Source organism: Cryptotermes secundus, unplaced genomic scaffold, assembly GCF_002891405.2.
Source record: "Cryptotermes secundus unplaced genomic scaffold, Csec_1.0 scaffold565, whole genome shotgun sequence".
Lineage (NCBI taxonomy): Eukaryota > Metazoa > Arthropoda > Insecta > Blattodea > Kalotermitidae > Cryptotermes > Cryptotermes secundus.
Window position 1 is genome coordinate 938,391 of NW_019731581.1, and position 2,425 is coordinate 940,815.

The 2,425-nt window shown below is 38.4% G+C and overlaps 1 protein-coding gene across 1 annotated transcript in view; it reads right to left on the reverse strand.

The window, feature by feature from the left end:
- Window positions 1-2,425, reverse strand: part of LOC111867207 (WD repeat and FYVE domain-containing protein 3) — an 88,845-nt gene that overhangs the window by 39,860 nt on the left and 46,560 nt on the right. Inside the window, exons 28-29 of the mRNA XM_023856836.2 lie at window positions 1,367-1,742; window positions 778-873 (exon numbers count right to left, since the gene is read on the reverse strand). Of these exons, the coding sequence (XP_023712604.1) occupies window positions 778-873; window positions 1,367-1,742 (472 nt within the window). The remainder of the gene's footprint in view (window positions 1-777; window positions 874-1,366; window positions 1,743-2,425) is intronic.

Genomic DNA, 2,425 nt, shown 5'->3' on the forward strand with positions numbered 1-2,425 from the left:
TGGTGAGCTGTGGACAGAAACAGCAAATAAGGTAGTTACTATAGGATTCTGACGATGGTGTATAACACACTGATATGTTGGGTTTTTGGACTTTATCCATCGTCGTGGTTTTTATTTGTTATCTTAAAAACCAGGACGATGGATAAAGTCCAAAATCCCAACATATCAGTGTGTTATACACCATCGTCAGAATCCTATAGTAAAGACATTCCTATTTGATCATTGTTTCTAGAGTATAGAAGAGTTTCTCTTGTTTGGGGGCAAATCCTAGTTCTAATCACTTGTAAACATATATTTCAAGAATAATTAACTTGTAGATTTTAATATTAGTAATATTATAGGAATGCCTACTGCCCTACTCTGTATTTTTTCTTACAGGAACGAGATCGAGAATACCAGTGTATTTTGTGTCGGGATAGAAGGATCGGGTCTCGAGGTGTACAGAGGTGTCGTGTGTTTAAATAAATAAATATAACATATCATTAATATGACCAGGTTATAAAATTGCCTTAGGTGGAAGTGCAGTAGACAAGCCTTTCTTTTATTCCATACTGACTGAAAGTTAAATCTATTTAAAAATTTCACTGCAAAAATTAAAAGGAGTCTTAAAAATTCTATCACAGGACACAGTAGACCAAGGGATTTAAATGCCCTTGCTGAAGGGTTATTTGCAATGAATTAGAAAATATAACATTTTTAGTACAAAATTCTGAGAAATCATACATAAAGTTTATATAAATGTAAATAACGAACAAGAGTTCCTTGAATTTTACCAACCTTCTAATGGGAACTGTCCCGGTGGTCGTCGCTTAGCCTGAGAAATCAGTTTCACTACGAAGTCAAACACTTCATGTGGGTCCTTTGCAAATGTACCTGTTACAAAAAGATATAATATATGTACTTCATATACCAAGCATATGAAATATGTTGTTATGATTATTGCCTGCAAATATAGAATATTCAACATCTTTCACCTCTTCCTACCTCCAAGGATGCATTACACATTCTCATTTCATTTAATATGCTGACAAATACTTACATATGAGAATGTAAGCTGTTTACTATGAAATAGTAGAGTGAATTTACTGACTACACAACACGTTTTTTATTATCACTATATGTTTCGACCTCAAGAGGTCATCCTCAGGTGTACGAACATGGCTGTATAATTACATGCGGTCACATTCATTTTTTCACTCATTTGACCCTGTATCTTATCCAGATTTATGCTCACTAATATGTCTACTAAGAAACCTGACCATCAAAAATTGACACATTGCAAAGACACCATCCAAACATCTATGGTACTGGTAAATACAGTAGCTTGGATGTTCCACATGCTATACATATATCGTGTGATGCTCACCCTGCCATAGTTTATCCACTATGCGTCCAGCCAGGTAGCAGACATTAGGTGCAATATACTGCAGACTTCCGCCAGGCACTACCGGTAAAGCAGCCTGTTCACCAATCAGCACATCAGCAGCAAGAAGGTGCTCCATCAGGGTGCCTAGGACTTCTGTCTGGAAGCGAGTATGCTGGGACACACTTGCAGTATCAGGAGACGATTCTAGGACAAGGTCAATGGCTGGTGGACCCTTTCCTGACACAGGGAGTGACAGAGAATCCACTACAATCACCCGCAGAAAGTCCATCACAAACTTGCGTGCTGGGTGGCTGCTCAAACCGGCTTCTTTTGATGGGGATCGCACAAGAACTGCACCCTCAGAGCCAGGATAGGTCTGTTAAGGTATTCAAACAGAGGGCATTAACTTCTTGACCCTTCACTGTCAAGCACAGCGCTACAGGCATGCAAGGACTGTCACAATGTTTCACACAAAATGACCAACACTTGCAGGACAGACTTCTATGCCCAACACATGAAACTGAAAGTGCCAAAAATCAAATATTTTTCATGCCTATGTCATGTTCTAGCACATGAATGATTTACACTCAACAGAATCCAGCCTCTATATATGAACAGGACTGGATCACAACAGGCCAAGCCTAATTGGTTTGTTGGCCAGGAAAGAGATTCAAGTGAGCAGGTAGAGGCATTACACTGGGTTCTTTGTACCATGGCATTCTTTACTACAGTCATCAATCACTGGTCTTATGATGTAACCTAAGAAGCTCATTTTATTCCCTTGGATTCACATCACTCTTTAAAATAATCCATGAACTGTTTATTCCGTCTTGCAGTGCATACACTTATCTATCTTCTTCTTTCACTTTCACTACATGTTTCGGCATAAGAATGCCATCTTCAGGTGCTACTCAATTCACGTCAAACTAGTACATTGTATGCCTTGTCTTCACTTTAAAATAACTAAAATATATGTCCATCATATATATTGACAAATGTCAATCGTAAAAATATTAAAACTGTCCAGGGTTCCCGATCGCTACGTCGTATCTTATTACG